The 18,869-nt window shown below is 41.2% G+C and overlaps 1 protein-coding gene across 2 annotated transcripts in view; it reads left to right on the top strand.

Annotated features, from left to right (window-relative positions):
* The window catches only part of parga (poly (ADP-ribose) glycohydrolase a), a 197,566-nt gene that overhangs the window by 156,214 nt on the left and 22,483 nt on the right, over window positions 1–18,869 (top strand). For both annotated transcript variants that reach the window (XM_068020563.1, XM_068020562.1), the window contains exons 15-16: window positions 15,137–15,215; window positions 17,516–17,624. In XM_068020563.1, the coding sequence (XP_067876664.1) occupies window positions 15,137–15,215; window positions 17,516–17,624 (188 nt within the window). The remainder of the gene's footprint in view (window positions 1–15,136; window positions 15,216–17,515; window positions 17,625–18,869) is intronic.

Raw genomic sequence — 18,869 nt, forward strand, 5'->3', positions numbered from 1 at the left:
GTACACAGTACTCCAGATGTGGTCTCACCAATGCCCTGTATAACTGAAGCATAACCTTTGTGAAAGGGAAATCATGTTTTGCCAATTTATTGGAGTTCTTTGAAGAAGTAACGTGCTGTGGATAAAAGGGTGGATATTAGATTTCCAAAAGGCATTTAATAAGGTGCCACATCAAAGGTTATTACGGAAAATAAAAGCTCATGGTGTAGTGCGTAACATTTTGGCATGGATAGAAGATTGGCAAGCTAACAGGAAAGAGAGAGTAGGCATAAATGTGTCATTTTCTGGTTGGCAAGATATAACGAGTGGTGTGTCACAGGGACTAGTGCTGCGGCCTGAACTTTTTACAATTTTATATAAATGACTTTGATGAAGGGACCGAAGGTATGATTGTTAAATTTGCTGATGACAGAAAGATAGGTAGGAGAGTAAGTTGTGAAGAGGACATAATGAGGCTACAAAGGGATATAGATAGGTTAAGTGAGTGGGCAAAGATCTGGCAAATGGAGTATACTGTGGGGAAATGTGAAATTGGCCATTTTGGCAGGAAGAATAAAAAAGAAGCATATTATCTAAATGTGAGACATTTCAGAGCTCTGAGATGCAGAGGGATCTGAGTGTCCTAGTGCATAAATCACAAAAGGTTAGTATGCAGGTACAGCAAGTAATTAGCAAAGCTAATAGAATGTTATAGTTTATAGTGAGAGGAATTGAATACAAAAGTAGGGACGTTATGCTTTAGTTGTACAGGGCATTGGTGAGACAATGTCTGGAGTACTGTGTACAGTCTTGGTCTCCTTATTTAAGGAAGGATGTAAATGCGTTGGAAGCAGTTCAGAGAAGGTTTGCTAGACTGATACCTGGAATGGGCGGGTTGTCTTATGAGGAAAGGTTGGACAGGCTAGGCTTGTATCAGCTAGAGTTTAGAAGAGTAAGAGGCGACTTGATTGAAACATATAAGATTCTGAGGAGTCTTAACAGGATGTATATGGACAGGATGTTTCCTCTTGTGGGAGAATCTAGAACCAGGGGTCACTGTTTAAAAATAAGGGGTCACTCATTTAAGACAGAGTTGAGGAGAATTTGTTTCTCTGAGGGTCGTGAGTCTTTGCAACTCTCTTCCTCAAAAGGCGGGGGAAGCAGAGTCCTTGAATATTTATAAGGTAGAGGTAGATAGATTCTTGATAAGCAAGGGGGTGATAGGTTAATGGGGGTAGGTTGGAATGTGGAGTTGAGGTTACAATCAGATCAACCATGATCTTGTTGAATGGCGGAGCAGGCCCGAGGGGCCGAGTCATAGTTATAGATTTATGCAGCACAGAAACAGGCCTTTCAGCCCATTGTGTTTGTGCCAGCCATCAAGCACTTAACTATTCTAATCCCATTTTCCAGGACTTGGCCCGTAGCCTTGTCGAGTGGCCTACTCCTCCTAATTCATATGTTAGTAGGTCAGAGTGACTGCCCTTGATATCAAGGTAGCATTTGATTGAGTGTGACATCACAGAGCCCTTGTAAAATTGAAGTTCGTGGGAATAAGAGAAAACTCTCCACTGGTTGGAGTCATACCTAGAACAAAGGAAGGTTGTTGGAGGCCAATCATCTCTACCCCAGGAATCACTGCAGGAGTTCCTCAAGGCAGTATTCTACGCCCAACCATCTTCTGCTGCTTAGTCAATGATCTTCCCTCCATCATAAGGTCAGAAGTGGACATATTCACTGATGATTGCAGTGTTCACTTCCATATGTAACTACGCAGGTAATGAAGCAGTCCAAGCCGGAATGCAGCAAGACCTGGACAACATTCAGGCTTTGGCTGATAAGTGACAAGTAACCAAGTAACATTTGTGCCACACAAGTCCCAGGCAATGACCATTGCCAACAAGAGAGAATCTAACCACCTCGCCTTGACATTCAACAGCACTACTATTGCCAAATCCCCCACCATCAATTTCCTGAGGGTCACCATTGACTAGAAACCTAACTGGACCAGCCACTAAATACTGTGGCCACAGGAACAGGTCAGACACTGGGAATTCTGCAGTGAGTAACTCACCTCCTGACTCGCCAAAGTGTTTTCATCATCTACAAGGCACAAGACAAGAGTGTGATGGAATACTGTCTCCCCTGGATGAGTGCAGCTCCAGCAACATTCAAGAAGCTCGATACTGTGCAGGACAAAGCAGCCTGCTTGAGTGGCACCCCATCCACTGCCTTCAACATTCACTCCCTCCATCACCAGTGCATCGTGGCTGAAGTGTATCATCTGCAATATGCATGCAGCAACTTGCCAAGGCTTCTTTGACAGCACCTTCCATAGCTACAGCCTCTACTACCTGTGGACAAGGGCAAAAGTGGCATGGGTACATCACCACTTGCAAGTTCCCCTCCAAGTCACACACCATCCTGACTTGGAAAGATATCAGTGTTCCTTCATTGTTATGGTGAAAAATCCAGGAACTCACTACCCAACAGCACTTTGGAAGTACCTTCACCACATGGACTGCAGTGGTTCTAGAAGGCGGTTCACCACTTTCTCGAGGACAATTAGGGATAGGCAATAAATGCTGGCCTCGTCAACGATGCCCATTTCACATTAACAAATTTTTTTTAAAGTTAGATGGCTTGAACGTTTTAATTTTCATACCTATAAATGGAATATATGGTGTTAGTTTGGCGCTTACACTGATTTCTACTTGTTTATGTGCATTTTTACTTAAGGCGGTTGGCAGAAAATTTAGGTGTAAATACTCATCTGCAAAATGGGCACACACAAGGGTGTAATTTCGGGTGTAACTTCCTGATTATGCCCCACAGGATATTCAACCCTAGCATCCATTTCTTAAATTATGAATGGCTTGAAAATGACACTGAAATCTTCCTGAACAACCTTCAAGTTCAGAGTACAATTTGTGTTCTAAGCCAAATGGCCATGGGTTGTGATGATTCACTTTCTGTGAAGTGACTTATTATCACTTCGAGATTTACAGTTAAGGTCTACTTAGTATTATTGTGCAGCTAGGGCATTAATAACCTCAGATGAAGCTTGTGGCTCCTTAATTGAGAAGTATATTTCATCACACTTGTTATTCAAAGTCCAGCACATTTATTTCTGTACCTGACTTCAGCTAGGTCTGCTAAATGCCCTGACTGTCTGATGTATTCATTATATTTAGTTTTGATGCATCCTGACAAAAGGCCTAATGGATGTAACCAAGTTGATATATTTGAAGAAGGGGCTGAACATTTCAAAAGCACATAATTAAATTTTTCTTTGCTGATGTTGTGTTTGGAGGAGATCGGGAAGTAATGCTTTATCCAATGAGAAATTTGTATCATAGCAGGGAAAAGCAAATTATTTTGTGGGCACATTAGAAATTGAGGAGTCTGACGTAAATGGTAGAGTCAGATTGGTGGATTTTAATGAATTACAGCAGTTTAATTGACATAATTGCAGATGGCAAGAGGCTGATACTTTAATTTTATCTTTAATGGAAGAACGCTTGAAGGTCAGACTCAGCTGATTAATGGGGATTTCCCGGGAATGTATTTTGAAAGACTGATTGTAGGTCTAAATCAATACAAATTCTACTGTGTGATAACTTTAAATATTAACATTTTATGTTTTAACAATTTGTGTATTTTAAAGAGGCTTTTGCATTAAACTGAAAAGATTTGTTTCAGTGATTATTTGAAAACATTTTTAAAATTCTCTAATATTTCAATACACTTTAATTCAGAAGTTGTCCTTGGAGAGCAGAGAAAAAGGTCACTCCTTCCCTTTTTTGCTATTGTTACTGTTCACTTAACGGAGACATTTCTTTCCAGCTTGTCAATTTGTCAGAATTTTAAGCAGTAAAGAGCTGCTGATATTTGAAGTTCACTGCCCACAGCAGTAAATAAACATGAAGCTGATATCAGGTTTTTCTGTCATGATTAAAATGCATTTTTTTGTTCTGTCAACTAACTGCCCTGAACAAAGATCAGTCATATAGGATATTGTGTGTGGAAAAACAAGTATCAGTATTGTGTTTTAAGTTTAAAAATGCAATTTTTCAGTAAATAAAATCATTGCTCTGCACATTAAATTTAATCGTAGTCATCAAATGATAGAATAAAGTCTTTGTTGCATTTCTATGCTTCCCAGTTTAAACGTTTTTAATGAAGATATGACTTGCTATGGGTTTCTTGCCACATTCATAGGATATGCAACTATGATAAAGTTGACGCTTTTTTTTGTTCAGCCAGATTTCTAAGATGCATGAAAATCCTTTGCCATGTTTAGGTCTCCACATCAAGCTACTGAGTAATCTACATGCAGAATTTCTGTTTATCTAATGTGGAGTACTCACTGTCTCTGGGCAACCATCTATGGACACACGCTGCTTACCTAAGTCCAGAGAGCTTAAACACAGCTTGGAAGAGCAAGGCTGAAAACCTGAAGTGTGCTTGGGCTAGTGCTGCACAATAAGCAGCTAGAACAGTGTTGTTTTACCAGCACAGAATACTGTTAAGCTTCCTGCTACTTGTCCAGGTAGGGCCACTCCACTTGCTTGGGTATTGTCTTACAGAATTATCTGAAGTAAAGTGGAAAGAAATCCCAGCCTCCAGTGGCAGGACTACCCCTTGAGGTACCCCTCCTAACTGGCTGGTTAGGCGGTAGAAGTGACTTGCAGTACTGCGGAATTAGAGTCATCGAGAGATACAGCACCGAAACAGGCCCTTTGGCCTAACAAGTCCACGCCAACCATCAACCACCCATTTATACTATATCCGACATTAGCCCCATTTTCTCTCTCACATCCCCACCTTCCCTCAATTCTCCTACCACCTACCTACACTAGGAGCAATTTCTACAATGGCCAATTTACCTATCAACCCACAAGTCTTTAGCATGTGGGAGGAAACCCACACAGTCACAGGGCGAACTTGCAAACTCCACACAGGCAGTACCCAGAACCAAACCCAGGTACCTGGAGCTGTGAGGCTGCGGTGCTAGCCACTGCGCCGCCCCTTGTGCTTGACTCTGGTATCAGATTAGGATTAGGTATGTCCTGTTCACAAAAAAAAAGCATGATAAAGCAGCCGGTCGGATCAGCACTCCATCCACCAACCTAAACATTCACTCCCTCACCACCGGCACAGTGGCAGCAGTGTGTACCATCTACAAGATGCACTACTGCAACTCACCAATGCTCCTTCAACAGCACCTTCCAAATTCGCAACATCTACTTCCTTGAAGAACAAGGGTAGCAGACGCTTAGGAATACTACCACCCGCAAGTCATACACCATCCTGACTTGGAACTATATCGTCGTTCCTTCACTGTCACTGAGTCAAAAACCTGGAACTCCTTCCCTAACATCACTGTGGGTGTACCTACAGCAAATAGACTGCAGCAGTTCAAGAGGTGGCTCACCACCTTCTGAAGGGCAATCGGGGATGGGCAACAAATGTTGGCCTTGCCAGCGACACACATCCCATGAACGAATAAAAAACAATTATTGCGTTTGACGTAGATTGCTGAATTAGTTCAGAATTTCCATTGCCAGACATGTGTTAGAACCAATTCAAACCTTAAGAGACCTTGCTTGCTGTGACCTGCTTCCTCCCCATGAAGACAATGTCTGTTCAAATTAACACATTTTAACGTTTAGCTGTTAAAAAGAATATATGGCTGAATACAGCTGTCTATAACACCATTAAAATTCCTTTGTTTTGTAACTCCCATCTCAATCTGATTAGTCTCACAAGTGTTCATCTTGCCTTCATGTAATTTTGTGATACCATACATTTAAATTATTATCCTATGTATTGTATTTCCAGTAGAAGGGGAAACTAGAAAGAGGGACAAAAATGAAAATTGTCGAAAGTAAATACACAAGCTGAGAAAGTTAAATTCCAGTCAGTAACTTTGTTTTATCATTATTTTAACCAATTTCTGAAGAGCACACAGTTTCGAACTCCTTTCTCATGCAAGATAAGAACCTATGACTCCATTTGCACAGCTTTTTATATATAGTGGCACAGAATTGTTTTGTAAATTCCTACATGCTCCCCAATTTGCTCTTTGCCAGCCATTGCATCCTTGTCCTGTGGAATCAAAGAACAGCAAGAAAAAGACTACATGCATACTAAGCAGAAGCAGCATGCAATCCCACAACCAACGGATCAGGTCAAAGCTCTGCACTCCTGCCACATCCAGTTGTGAATGGTGGTGAACAGTTAAACAACTAACACAAACTTCCCCTGCTCAATGATGGTGGAGCCAGGCTCATCAGTACAAAAGACAAGGCTGAAGCATTTGCAACCATCTTCAGCCAGAAGTGCAGAGTGGAGATCCATCTCAGCCTCCTGCTGAGGTCCCCGAAATCACAGATGCCAGTCTTCAGCCAATCTGATTCAGTGCACGTGATATCAAGAAACGGCTGAAGGCAAGGGATATTGCAGAGGCAAGGGGCCCTGACACCATCCTGGCAGTAGGACTGAAGATTTGTGATCCAGAACTAGCCGTGGCCCTAGCTAAGCTGTTCCAGTACAGCTACAACAATGGCATCTACCCGACAATGTGAAAAATTGCCCTGGTATATCCTGTCTATAAAAAACAGGACATATCCAATCCGGCCAATTACCGCCCCATCAGTCTACTCTTGATCATCGGCATAGTGATGGAAGGTGTTGTTGGCAACACTATCAAACAGCACTTACACAGCAATAACCTGCTCACCAATGTTCAGTTTGGGTTCCACCAGGGCCACTCGGCTCCAGACCTCATTACAGCCTTGGTCGAACATGACGAAAAAGTTGAAGTCAAGAGTTGAGGTGACAGTGACTGCCCTTGACATCAAGGCAGCATTTGACCGAGCGCGGCATTAAGGAGCTCTAGCAAAATGGGAATCGAGGAAAACTCTTCACTGGTTGGAGTCATATCGAGAACAAAGGACGATAGTTGTGGTTGTTGGCAGCCAAACATCTAAGCCCCAGGACATTGCTGCAGGAGTTCTTCAGGGTCATGTCTTAGGCCCAACCATCTTCAGCTGCTTCATCAGTGACCTTCCCTCCATCCTAAGGTCAGAAGTGGGGAACTTTGCTGATGATTGCATAGTGTTCAGTATTCACAACTCCTCAGATACTAAAGCAGTCATGTCCGCATGCAATGAGACTTGGACAACATCCAGCCTTGGGCTGATAAGTGGCAAGTGACAACTTGCAACACAAGTGCCAAGCAATGACCATCTCCAACAAGAGAGAATTTAACAATCTCCCCATGACATTCAACAGCATTACCATTGCTGATCCTGGGGATCATCATCGAGCAGAAACTTAACTGGACACGCCATATGAATACTGCGATACAAGAGCAGGTCAAAGGCTGGGAATTCTGTGGCGAGTAATTTGCCTCCTGACTCCCTGAAGCCTGTCTACACCTACAAGGCACAAGTCAGAAATTTGATGGAATACTCTCTGCTTACCTGGATGAGTGCGGCTCCAACAACACTGAAGAAGCTCGACACCATCCAGGACAAAGCAGCCTGCTTGATTGGCACCCCATCCACCACTTTAAACATTCATTCCCTGGAACAGCGTCATACAGTGGCACCTGTGTGTACCATATACAAGATGCATGCAGCAACTCGCCAAGCCTTCTTTGACAGCACATTCCGAACCCTTGACCTCGACCACCTAGAAGGACAAGGGCAGTAGACACATAGGAACACCACCACCTGCAATTTCCCCTCCAAGTCACCCACTAACCTGACTTGGAAATATATCATCGTTCCTTCACTGTCACTGGATCAAAAACCTGGAATTCCCTTCCTAACAACACTGTGGGTGTACCTACACCAAATGGACTGCAGTGGTTCAAGAAGGCAGCTCACCACCACCTTCTCAAGGGCAATTAGGGATGGGCAACAAATGCTGGCCTAACCAGCGACGCTTACATCCCATGAAAGAATTTTTTTTAAGTTGCTAGAGGGAAGGATTTGGGCAGGAAACAAGCACTACTACCCGCATTAGCCAGTCTTTTTTGGTTGTGTACTGCACCAAAGAACATGTGTGTTAGGTGCGTAATTGATGTACTGTTTTTGTACATAAATCAGGAATAGATATAAAGTATGATGTAGTGCAAAACATTTAGTGCTATTTTATATTCATAAATGGACAATTTCACATTTATTCATTGGAGATATTTACAGTAGACAGAACGGCATATAAACTCCAAAAATGAACAACTGAGCAATTTCATTACATGCATTGCAGGCTGCCAAAAAATGAATGGTAAAATTTTAGCTTGGAATGCAAAAAAAATTACAGCTAACATATGTTATAGAATTCACCGTTCTGTTTCATTCTGTCGCTGCACCAATCCAATTCTGAACATAGTGACTCATCAGCATTTGAAGCTTTTACATTTTGTTTCCTTCCAAGCATGAAATTTTTATGTCAGCATTGGTTGAGTGGTCGCTCTCTCGCTTCTGAGTCAGAAAGGCATGGGTTTCATCCTCACTTCAGAAATTTGAGTACATAATCTAGGCAGATACTTTAGTACAGTACTGTGTGAGTGCTGCATTGTCGGAGGTGATGTCTTGTGGATGAGCTGTTGAAACCTAGCCCCATCTGCCCTCTCAAGTGAACATAAAAGATCCAATGGCACTATTCAAATTAGAACTGGGAAATTATCCTGGTGTTCTACCAATATTTATCCTTCAATATCACATAAAACAGATTATTTGGTCATTTGTGTCAGTGCTATTTGTGGGACCTTGTACACTTGTTGGCTGCCACACTTCAGAAGTACTCCATTGGCTGTGAAGCACTTTTGGAATGTTATGAAAAGTTCAATATAAATGCAACTTCTTTCATTATTAAAGTGGCTCCAACATCTGTGCAGCTGATACCACCTGTATGCACCTTACCTTTTCTGGTACCTGAGCTTTGCCTCGTACTGTCTAATGATGCCCTCTGATAGCTGCATCAGTTAATTGATAGCGTACCAAATAGCATCACCAACAAAGATTATGTTGAAGAAGCCATTTAAGATGAAATGTTGAAAATAATTTTGATCTTCTCTTCTCATCGGTAAACACTGGGACTTTCAGGGAGTTAGCTGGGAAAATAAATCAATTCTAGTAAATGCACAGCTCCAATTAAACTTGTTTTCTTTAAGTGGCTAATGTGATCTGACAGGAATTGGCAGTTCTTGTGTAAGTGTAAACTGGAAGAAAATTGCACTAATTGGGCATCAATAGTGGAAGTTAAAATACTGAGTGTCGACAGGAGAGGGAGCTGCAGTTGGTTCCTTCACTAACAGCAGTGATCAGTGCTTTTGTCTTTCTCAAGCTGCAAATGTTTAAGTAAATAAGCCTCAATTTAAATATATTATGCCTTTTGGTTGTGAAATACTTCCAGGTGTTGTATATGGGCCGTCAGAAATCAAACATTTGTGCATCCTAAAGGTCTTAAATGGTTTACTGGTTGCAGGGTTTAAAAGGATACTGTGTTTGTAACTGTCAACAATTTGATTTTTGTTTGAAGAGTGAGGAGGTATGGAGCATTAATGAGCTTTTTTAAGTGATACTTGCTCAGTGTCATTCATTAAAAGGGATCCATCACATAAGTAATTATTATGAGCATGCCAGCTAATTTATTGTTTTATCTAATTACTTTATCTCGTTCAATTCAGACTGAATTTTTACTGGTGTAGATTATGGCCAGGATTTTATAGGCCCTTCCACCCCCACCCCCCCGTTAGGTTGGATCGGAGGTGGGGGTGCAGGGTATATTGTGGCCGGGGGGGGTGCGCAGTTGGGGGAACAGCAGAGCGGAGGGCCCATCACCCAGCGATGTTCCTGGGGGTGGGATAGGCAGACGACGGCCTTCCCACCCAGAGGCAAATTGGGGCCCTTAAGTGGCTTATTGAGGGCCTTGTCCCGCCGCCGCTGGGATCCTACCAGTAGTAGGGTTGGGGGGCCTCTGCTGCACAGCGAGGAGGCCTTGTAAAATGAGGCACCCTCCCTGTGGGCGTGGAGGTGGCATTGTCCCTCCTCTATGGATAATTTGTGGAACAACTTTACACCCCAAGACCTCACCTCCTCCTGGACGGAAGGACCACCCCCCCACCACCTTGCCATGGCCTTCCGGACTGGCCCTGGCGACCCTGCCTCACCTACCTCTTCTCCCAGGTTTCAGCGCTAGGCCTGGGTCCGCAGCCGCTGCTAATACTGCTGAGCTGCCTGCCCTGTGATTGGCCAGCAGGTCTTGGAGGTGGGATCCCCGTCCCATTAAAGTCTTTAAAGGGTTGGGGATCCCGTGTCCTAAAACTTTGACACAAAAAGACCAGAGGATAGCTCCGCCGTGGGGCTGGTTTGGTTGGGGGGTGGGGTGGGGGGATGCGGGGCGTGCCTTTTCGGCCCATGCCGGGAGCCCTGCCTCCAGCACAAAATCCAGGCCTATGTGACTGAATCATTGATGAACATCCTGTCGAAAACGTCATTATCAGCAAGTGCAATTTAATGTCAGCTATAAAACCTAAAGGCTACAGTGCTTACTTTAGAGGCAGATGTTGTTTATTTTTGTAATTGTATTATTTTACATTATTTTTAAGATAAGTCAAAAATAATGGAGTTACAAAACTGCAATCTAATCTCAGAATTGGTGCCACATCACGAATAGCAAGAAGAAAGCACACAGTTCATAGTTATAATATGAATCCAAGGGTTGGGTTACATCGGTCCCAATATCTGTTGTTGTATCCTTGATTCATGCTGCCATTCAGGCATGATGATTAACATTTGTACAGCATTACCTCAGTTTTATCAAAGGACAAATTACTTGCAGACAAATACTTGGAAATTCTGTATCCAGTTTGTATTATGAACCATGAATCCACCAAGCTATGCATGTTAGTATATACATTATTCGACATATCATTTCGTTACTGTTCTGTGGAGCACAGCTAATGTTATTATGAAAGTACAAACAATGAATTGTCATAGGTACGGGATGGAATATGTAGATTAAAAAATGTGTTTTCATTGATACCATTTCTGGTAATGGATTTTAAATGATTTAACAAAGACGTTTTGCTGTTAATCATGGTTTTGGCATTTTTGAGTGATCATGTGTGTGATGCAAGTAAGATAAATTAGTTTGAAGGGAATGGGAAAAAAGCTTTCAAATCTTATGCTTTATTAAGGGAAAGTAGGCCAGGGTTCCTTCTCCTGATTGTTAATGAGTTACTAGACTTCTGAGATATGGATGTTAGGAAGTCAATATTCACCCATAAATAATGACCAATATTTGGGGAGGTATCAGGGGACCTCCAGTCCCTGTGGAACAGTATCCCAGCAAGGAGTCCAGGAGGGGGGGAAAAAAATTAACAAGAGAAAAGCTACTGAAATGAAGCTTGTTCTTCGAGTTGCTCTTAAATTGTGCAGTCCATAACTCAAAATATGCAATTGCAGAATTAAGTTGTCAAGCCTGCTAATTATCATGGAATTGTTAAAAGCTGTGGATTTATCGCTTTACATATCTATAATATAAGATTTCTAATTTGAACCTCCATAATGATTTTGGACAAATGTCATTGAAATAAGAGTTAATATCTAATTTGCAGAGTGCTTGTGATAATATTTTGCAAACCCTTAATGCTCTTCAATGAGATTTCTTTGTCCCTGATTGTAGCAGAGCTATTAACTGATTGGTTAAGTTAGGAAGAAATAACATGCATTTAAGTAGCACGAACCATGTTCTCAGGATATCCCAAAGTGTTTCACAGCCAATGAATTACTTTTTTGAATCACCATTGTTATATAGATGTGACCAGTTGGTCCATTTTGTTAGTGATTTGGGGATGAATGTTGACCAGGAGAGCAGGCAAACTTTGCTGCACTTCGACCAGTGCCGTGCTATTGTTTATATTGTTTATATCCACCCCAGTAGCCTGCTTTGGCAAGGTTACTGCCCTCTGTGCTGTACTGAAGTGCTACACTGCGTCAAGCTCACCTTTGTAACAGGGAGAGGCATAGCCCACATACAGTAATATCTCAAATGTTTATAGGCTATTGTTTTAACATTAAATCTGAATTACTTCTAGGTTATTCATTGCTGTGTCAAAAGAAAACTTCTATTTAAATAGCTTCAAAGAAGCAGTGCCGGAATAAAGGCACATTAGCCCTTTGGTGCCTCAGTCTGCCTATGGTGTCATAGAGTTCCATCTGAACTCCATCCAGGAAGGTGCCAGGTTTGATACCCGGTCTGTACTGAGTCAACCAGTCTGAGCCCAGGTGATGGTGAGGCAGCTGTAGGTGGCGCTCGTGTTCCCGAGGTGGGTGCCGGTGAGGGGGAGAGAGGGAAAAATCAGTTGGAATTCGTGCTGCTGCTTACTGTCCTTTGACCCCGATAGCTTGCCGAGTGGCTAAATAGATATGGAATGGCCACCACAGCATCTAGCCACTATACCATACTACGGCTGCTTGTAAATATCTTCCCCTGCAACAGTGCACCCAGTTAGTTGGAGGTCTGTTTGAGTCTGTGAGACCAGGTGACTTGCCCTCTGAATTCTCATTGTTTGGAGATTCTGCTTGTCACTTTCCCACACTAGCCCCACCTGTGATCATCATCATTCTTCCTGTGCCACGGAGGCACATAAGGCAGTAACAGGTCGATGCCATCCAATTCTATTGCATTTTTACTTCTAGCTTTTGTAGTTCCGAGTGCACGGCAGCTACATCCATTGTTGTAGAACCACAGGAGGCCGTTGCACACATATTGTGCTGAAATTTATACATCAGGCTGAAAACAATGGTGACCGGCCATCACGGAGCTGCTGCGATATTCAGTGCGACGGCTCATTTAAATAGCCGGGGCGGACCGACCACCCCAATGACGTGGAGTGGGCAGGCTGTCCATCCCTGCCAATGGCATCAGCTGCCTTTGGATGCCATTTTAAAAGGGCTTTGAGCCCTACATTTCAAGTTAAATTTTTAAAGAGAGATTAATATTTTAAAAATAAATAAATTGATCTTGCCCCTGTCCCATCCGCCCCATCAATCATCATAGATTTAATTATCTACCCTCTCCCCCCAAAATACTTACCTTGTGCACCTGACCATTCATCCCCAAAGTGCATCAAGTTTACACTTTACTGCTTCCCACCATCCCCTACACCAATGAGATGACTGTGACCCCGCTCCCCCCATCCGCCCCGCAAGGCGCGGGAGTGCAGGCCACTGGCACGAATATCGCACCAGGAGAGACGGCGGGAACGAAAAAGTAATTTATTCATTTACTTAAATTAATGTACATATTTAAATTGGGCTCCCATCGTCGAGCAGCGAGGGGCGCACCACAAGGCCTCGCCGTCGCTGGCAATATTGGGCCGGGCCTTCCCAGCGTCGAGGTTCATTGCGGGCCTCTCCCAGAGACATTTTCCGGCCCTTCCCGCCATGACCCCCAACATCGGGGGTCTGTAAAATTCAGCCCATTGTCTGTGCCAGCTCTTTGAAAGAGCTATCCAGTTAGTCCTGCTTTTTCCCTATAGCACTGCATAGAGTTCCTCTTGCTTGACCTCTCTTACTTTTCCCTCGTGGCTTCCATTTACATGTCTGTTTAGAGTTCCTCATTCCAGGTTTTCTCAGAATGTGACCAATATAAGTCCATTTTCTTAACAATGCTGTTAGTCAGTGGTAGTATCTGTGCTCTCTGAGTTTTACTTTCATTCCTCACTTGGTCAAACCATCTGATATTAAAGCGCTTTTAAAAGCAGAGCAAGTCAAAATGTATGGATTACAAGCACAAATTCTGAGTATCTCCAACGTATAAAGAGCTAGTTTTATTTGTCGTTTTCTCTGAAAGGTTCTGTTATTCATTGTGCCTTAATTTTGTTAAAACTGCTACTAAATTATTAAACCGCATTATTCCCAAAATTATATGGCAAGAGGAGGGAGCATCAGAAACAAAAATGTAAGATGATAGAGAGTGCAAATTGTTGAAATTTCAGGATTTTCTGCTGAATAAAGGACTAAAGCCACTTATGTGTATGCCTCTTGCATGCTCAGCTCTATTTTATGGTCAATGTTCATACAGTAACATGAAATCGTGCAGAATTATTTCCAAAAGTGCAACCAACTGAAATTTATCCTATATTCGTTTTGTCTAAATTTTTACTCAGAGTAATTTCAGCTCATCTTTAAATTTGTGACAGGATCTTCATGATTTTAATAAGTTTATTTTATCAAGTGGTCATTTGTTTTTTCATTCATGGGAAATGGCAAGACCAGAATTTACTGCCCATACCTAATTGCCCTTGAGAAAGTGGTGGTAAGTCGCTACAGTTGGTGTGGTGTTGGTGCATCCACAGGTAAGTCGAGTAATTCCCTGGTCATGTTTGACTAAGTCAGATGGCTGAAAGTGGCTCAGTGTTAGCATCACCCAGCTACTGCATCTTGATTTACTTCACTTCTGCTCTGATCAACCTTTGTGCCCGGTGGACTGTGAACTTTAACCAACATTCATCAATCAAAGTCTCAGATCTGTCCGAACAACTGTGGTGGGAGTGATTTGTTTATTTGCACTATGCAGGGTGCACATTTATACAAAAGCAAAAGCACATCTTTTGTTTCTTTACTTGTCCTATTACCACTCCCTTTGGCCTTGCACCACCAACCCTTTTGTCATTTAATCTCTCCTGTCTTCCACTCTATCACAGACCTTCCCTTTTGTTCTTTCCTCCTCTCCTCCCTTTTACTTGCTTAAAACTATTACAGTTCTAATTTTTCCCATTTCTGATGAAAGGTTATCCACCTGACCACAATACTGCCAGAACTGCTGAGTATTCCCACCATTTTCTATTTTTATTACACACTTATACAGATCTCTTTTGTCCAAAATGCCACTCATCTGCCACAATCCCTGTATTTAATTTTTTTGTTAAGTGATTATTTGAAAGAATCTCCAGGGCAATGATAATTTGACTCATCTCAGAAGGAGATGAAATGATTCTTCTCCGTACTATCGTTCAACTTTCTGACCTGGTAAAATTACAGACTGTGTTTTAATAATAAAAGAGGAGGGGTGGAATTTTTTGATCTTGTGAAAAAAAACTGCTGTTTACTACAAACCGTCTTTGCATTTTTAGGTACTGAGCAATACAGCATCTACAAAGGCTATGCAGATACGTACAAATGGGTGGGGAGCTGCAGTGACAAGATTCCAAGGTATTGGCTTAAAAATGTTTCAGATTAGATTGTATTTCAATAATTATGTCTAGCTCTTCTAAAATAGCTTTACTTTGTTTTTGCTTCTAAAAAGACAGTTAATAAGGCCCATCAGTGGCATAATTCTAAAAATCCTCTTGTGGATCCTGTTTTCTGTGAAATACAGGAAGGAAGTTAAAGGATCGAATTATTTATCAGTGCAAATATAAATGCAACAGAATTATCATATTTGAACTCCATTATAATTACGATTACAAGTTAACTGTTTATTTTCCATTAACTTTTTGTGCCAGAAAATCTTTTCAGCAAATTTGTTAGTTAAAACAGTTAAACTCTTGTTTTTAAAAATGAATCATTCCTTGCTACAGCTTGAATATTTTTAAAAAAAAACAACAGGATTTTGGCTTAGCATCTTATTGCAAAGGAATGATAAGACTTGTATTCGCACCCATGATTTTTAATTTGGATGGGTTCTTGATTTTAGCTGTGTTGCAATGCAGAAAGAAATGAGTAGGTACTCTCTTCTCTGCCCTGCAGGAAGAAATTATTATTATTAGGGCAGATAAACCTAGTGCACCCCTGTCCTGATGCTCGAGAGGATCTCCAGCACAGGCTGTTGACAATCAGAGGCATCCACAATGCAGGGCCTAGCACTGGTGGAATAGGTAGGAAAGTTATTCGAAACAGCAGGCCTTGCAGACCTGCAGCTGTATGTCGGTTCCTGGAGATCAGGCCCTCTGACCCCTGATGGAGCTTGACAATATGAAGATTCTAGGAAGCTGTTTCAAGTTACATAGCTTCAAGTCCTTGGCATTTCCCAGAGCTCTCACAAACCCTGTGATCAATGGGGACCCAGGAACAGACCACAGCACTGTGGCTTCTGGCTATCTCTGCGCTAGGGTGCCCAGCCTGCCTTCCTACCAGAAATTGAGACAGCAGGCCAGGAACAGTCCGTTCTTCCTTATTTAAATAGCTCTTCTACCTGCGCCTGATATAGGTGCAGGTCAAGTTGGTTGAGTTAAAGAATTATTTCAAATATTGATTGCTCACCTGTCTTTAAATGAATCAACTTCTCTTTGTCTGACTGCTTTGATTATGTTAATATTGGAGAAAAAACCTTTCAGTACCCGATGGTAAGGTTTAATTTATGCTGAAATTATACATATTTGCTTTGTTGCGTTTTATGTTCTGACCAAGAGAAATGTAAAATGATTGTAATATGTAAGACTCCAAGACTGCACAGTGGCGCAGTGGTTAGCACCGCAGCCTCACAGCTCCAGGGACCCGGGTTCGATTCTGGGTACTGCCTGTGTGGAGTTTGCAAGTTCTCCCTGTGTCTGCGTGGGTTTCCTCCGGGTGCTCCGGTTTCCTCCCACAAGCCAAAAGACTTGCAGGTTGATAGGTAAATTGGCCATTATAAATTGTCACTAGTATAGGTAGGTGGTAGGGAAATATAGGGACAAGTGGGGATGTTTGGTGGGAATATGGGATTAGTGTAGGATTAGTCTAAATGGGTGGTTGATGTTCGGCACAGACTCGGTGGGCCGAAGGGCCTGTTTCAGTGCTGTATCTCTAATCTAATCTAAGACTCCAAAATGGATGCAGATCTATGTAGAATAATCACTCAAACCTATTGCAATCTGTTTCTCATCCCTGCATGTTACAAGGACAGAGTAATTAATCAATCATGACTTACTACCACCTTCTGTAAAAAAAACTTTGTAATTGGTGTTTTGAAAAAAATAAAATTTTCTCATTCAGTATCTTCAATTCTGGCTGATCTCTAATTTAGCTGAAATATTAATAGAATTTCACTGTTTTACAGAGATTGATTCAAAGTTGTGACTATTCATTTATATGATATTCTGGGTTTTTATCAGTCATCACTTTGGATTTATCCTGGAGCTAAAAATGGACCTTAGGTTGTTCTGTAATTTCCTGCAGCCCTACAGCTGTGCAAGATATCTACATTCGTCCAATTCTGGCCTCTTGAGCATCCCGATTTTAATCCTTCCATCATTGACAGTTGTGCCTTCAGCTGCGAAGCCCCTAAGCTCTGAAATTCTCTGCCTAAACCTCTCTGCCTCTCTACTTCTCTATTCTTCTTTAAGAGTCTCCTTAAAACCTACTTCTTTGACCAAGCTTTTCGTCATCTGCCCTAATATCTCTTACTATGGCTCGACATCTAATTTTGTTTGATAATGCTCCTGTGAAGCACCTTGGGACGTTTTAGAATGTTAAAGGTACTTTACAAGTATAGTGTTGTTTTTAACAAGGATTTCCTGCTTAATTTTATACAGGGATGCTTGGCAGAGGCGCAACACAGAAATAGTAGCTATAGATGCATTACATTTCAGACGTTACCTAGATCAATTTTCCCCATGTAATTTAAAGAGAGAAATTAATAAGGTGAGTGTTTTGATCTCATTACTTTCTACATTCAAATTTGCTGAAATAAATAACTTCTGTTTAACCTTGTACACTCTTTTGAACAATGCCTTTTGGTGGTATTAAAATTAGATTTTATTTTTTAAAAATGAACAAAAATGCAGTTTTAGAAACTTTTTTTGATGTCTGTCTCAGCTTAATTGCATACTCGGTATAAATCTTCAGTTTGCTAGTTTGAATTTTTGGTATTAATATGAAACTTTAATAAGTTTAATAAGGAACACAGCAAAACTGTAAATCAATCAAATGTTAGTCTCCCTTTGCATTAAAAACACGTAAATTCCAATTACAGGAACAAATGATTTAATTATTCCCCCATTCAACACAAAGGAATTATATAAATGAATGTAGAATAAATAGAATACCAGATAGACCTGTACATATAAATTCCTGGTTAAGGATGCTGTTGATCCCAGTGTAAAACTAAGAAGGTATTCTCACTATATTTGAACATTTCAGTCTGGCAAATGGACATCCCCATTATGAAATGTTAGATCTCTTTGCATATAACATTTTATTGTCTGTCATACCAATGCAGCAGCTTTAATAAATAAACAATATGTCTGTTTCTTTATTGAAATTGAGAAAAATTTTTGGAATCTGTCATTGATCGCTCTGGAAGGTGATGTACAAAATGTTATCTTTAACTCAAGATTATGCAAATTTTGTGCTTTTGTTTATAAACTAAATGGGAATATTTTTCTATTAATTCTACAAGATGCAACTAGGATAGTGAAATTTTTAACGTTACTATAAGTATCAGACTTTAATATGTTGTAAGTTTTGTAAAGACCATAATAAACATTTGACATCTTCAGGGCAGTTTATCTGTCAAAGCTCGGAAAAGCCATTTGATAGCTTTTCCTAGATTGTGAATTGGAGCCCAAAGCCTCTTGTAGTTCAGAGATTAGATACAAAGCAAGATGTCTGGACTGACTAATATTGTGCCTTTAAATCTCTCACTGACTGAAAAATGAGGTTGGCAGTGGAAATAGTGATAGCTTGGAATACAAATTGGATGAAGAAAATAAATTCAGTCACTTGAAGGAAGTTTGTAGCATAAAATGCAAGATTTAGATTATCTGATAGCAGAGCACATTGGCATAGCAAGTAGTGTCATGAGGAAGGAATATGTTCACAGAGTAACACCCAGATGATCAAGCCTTTTCAGGAGGGATAAACTGAATAATGGTAAGTTACTCCTCA

Source organism: Heterodontus francisci, chromosome 42 (genome assembly GCF_036365525.1).
Source record: "Heterodontus francisci isolate sHetFra1 chromosome 42, sHetFra1.hap1, whole genome shotgun sequence".
Taxonomy (NCBI): domain Eukaryota; kingdom Metazoa; phylum Chordata; class Chondrichthyes; order Heterodontiformes; family Heterodontidae; genus Heterodontus; species Heterodontus francisci.